The sequence below is a fragment of the Bombus pyrosoma genome, linkage group LG10 (assembly GCF_014825855.1).
Source record: "Bombus pyrosoma isolate SC7728 linkage group LG10, ASM1482585v1, whole genome shotgun sequence".
Taxonomy (NCBI): Eukaryota; Metazoa; Arthropoda; class Insecta; order Hymenoptera; family Apidae; genus Bombus; species Bombus pyrosoma.
In genome coordinates this window covers 17,050,053-17,052,852 of record NC_057779.1, presented here as the reverse complement: position 1 = coordinate 17,052,852, position 2,800 = coordinate 17,050,053, and the positions used below count along the sequence as shown (strand labels likewise).

At 36.0% G+C, this 2,800-nt stretch overlaps 1 protein-coding gene across 1 annotated transcript; it reads left to right on the top strand.

Moving 5' to 3' along the window:
- The first annotated feature begins 540 nt into the window (after positions 1-540).
- On the top strand, positions 541-1,998 carry LOC122571772 (tigger transposable element-derived protein 2-like). The gene has a single exon (XM_043735900.1). The coding sequence runs from the start codon at positions 541-543 to the stop codon at positions 1,996-1,998; it is 1,458 nt and encodes a 485-aa protein (XP_043591835.1).
- Positions 1,999-2,800: the final 802 nt, after the last annotated feature.

Below are 2,800 nucleotides of genomic sequence, written 5' to 3'. Positions count from 1 at the left end.
GAGAATTCTCCAGACATGCAATTAGACTGGAAAACATGTGTGGAGACAATGCAGCTAAAGGCTAATGTCTTTATGGTGGGTCATTGCGTCTATTGAGAATCGGGGTGGCTGTAGGCTGACCGTTGGCTGCCAGGTAGCGAGGGATGGCGCGCAGATGTCCTACGCGACGTAACAAAACCATTTATTTATAAACTATTTGTAATTAAATCTGTCCCTTTTATTGTCATAATTATCTCATGATAAATTCTCATTTTCGTCCTGCTTACTTCTATCAACTCTTAGTCGAATATTATTTGTTATTTTTATATACTGTATAATCTCGATTATACATTGCGTACATACATCATCCGACTGGTTTATCATCAGAATATTGTATAATGCTCTATAGTGTATCGTACATACGTATATACCTATATACGTATATAGTTCATATAGTATTTGTTTTCCCCAATCAAAATTGTCGACTACGATAACTGTCGAAATAACATCTCGTCACATCATTTCTGTGCGGTACGTATATTCGAAACGTTTCAAACAATAATGGCGGAAAATCGAAAACCGAAAACGTTGACAATTGAGCAAAAATACGAAATTCTTCAGATGTTAGAAAGAGGTCAAACTCGGAGAATCGTAAGAGAAAAATACAATATTTCAAGTGCCTCCGTGAGCTATATATATTCACACAGAAAAGAGATTAAACAATATTTCGAAACCAACCCAGTGATTACCAGCCGTGTCACACAACGTTTACGATTGACACAGTCAGCGAATTTAGACAGTGTTCTTTACCAGTGGTGCATACGATGTATGAAGAATAACGTAGGAATAACAGGAGTAGAAATACAGAGAAAAGCTCTGGAACTTAATGAAAAATTAAACAGAGATTCTTATTTTAAAGCCGGTGAAAGTTGGTTACAAAACTTTAGAAACCGTCACCATATTAGTCATACAGATGTCAGGCAAGATTTTCCAATCCCAACTACAGCTGCAGCAGACACCTTCAAAGTTGATTTTAACACACTTCTGCAAAACGAGGGGTACACATTGGAGAACGTTTACAATGCCAATTACACAGCAATAATGTGGAAAGCAGTACCAAAAGAAACTTTGACTTTTCGCCGTGCGAAATCGACATCAAGCCAAAAAATGTGCGAAGATCACGTTACTACACTTTTTTGTGCAAATGCTACCGGATGTCACAAGTTGCCGGTATTAGTAATCGGCAGAACTGCGGATATTCGAAGTTCACACAATTTGAATACAAATGCCCCCACAACTATCTACACAGCAAACGCCAATGCTTGGATGAACGATTCCATTTTCAATCTATGGTTCGAAGAATGTTTCATAAAATCAGTAAAAGAAAGACAAGAGAAGAACGGGCGCAGGGAGAAAACTCTGTTGTTACTAGGTAATGATAGGTTACTTCCCGATCTCAAGAATCTGAATAATATAGATAAATTCGTTACAGTTATGAGTGTTCCACCTGACGTAACAGAACTCATACAGCCAATGAATTGTGGAATAATAACATGTTTCAAGCGAAAGTACCGAAAAGAATTGGTGAAAGCATTAATGCCATTACCTAGATGCAATACGAGGAGAGAAGTGATAGACCTCTATGAAGAATTAAACGCGTGGGATTGCTGCCGCATTGTACGTAATGCTTGGTCGTATGTCGACGATGCAATAATGATAAACGTGTGGAACAGCCTTTTGAAACGTGAAGGCACACGGAGTATAAACTACTCAAAAAAAATAAAAAATGACGTAGATGAAGCAATTGAATTGCTGCATAGCTTACGTGGGTGCGAATGGTGCGATACACCCAGCGTGTTAAACTGGTTTGTAATTGATGACATGCGTAATATAGTCATAAAGATGTGTACCGACGAAGTTATTCGAGATTTTGAAATCGAATCTTTGGATGAATCGGACATAGATATTGTCGACGATGAAGCTGGCCCTTCTGGTGCGAAGTTTCCAAGGTTCAGCTAACATGGTTTGAAGCACAAAATGAACGTAACTCGGAAGAATTGCTTATATTAAAACGTGTATTTTACAAAATATGTTAAGAAATATAATATTATTTAACTACAGGAAAATTAGGACGCGTGCGATTTGATGTGGCGTGTAATTGTTGGCATGTACCATTTGAAATATATGGCACACAGTACAGAAAAGCTGTTGCTTTCTTATTCAAATACATTTATCATGATTAGTTGCCATAATCAAGATGCTATTATATATGGAAGACAAGGAAAGACGCGGAATGGTATTCTTGTATTTACGTACTCTTTGAGCTTTATACTTTCAAGTTGGCAAATTGGAGTTAAAGTAATTGTTAAATTAAATGTTTATAGGGAATATCGAAATGGATCGATGAATGTATTAAACAAATATATTGTCCCAAAAAAATAATGGTGACCTTAAAATCATATTTGGAAAATGTCTTCCAGAAAAAACATTATCTACCACTGCGTGTGTGCCTCCAAATAGCATAACCTTGCCCTGCGTAATTCTTTTCATAACATTAATAACGAAGTTATATAGATGTTTCGATTTATGTGTTCCATTCTGTATATCAGCGGATATTTATCCATGCGAGTACCTACCAAAGCCGGTTGAAACGCGAATAATATGTACGAAACTTGAATTGAAATTAAATTTATATTCATATAATTGTATAGTATAGAAATAAATATATATACACAAATAGGCTTCTTTTTTTCTCTCTTCTCTCTCGCATTCTTTAGAAGTTGTCTTATTAAACGAAAAAGAAACTGTAATTGTAATTAAT

Coding starts and splice junctions, on each gene's coding strand:
- LOC122571772 (XM_043735900.1), top strand. CDS start 541: ATGGCGGAAAATCGAAAACCGAAAACGTTGACAATTGAGCAAAAATAC.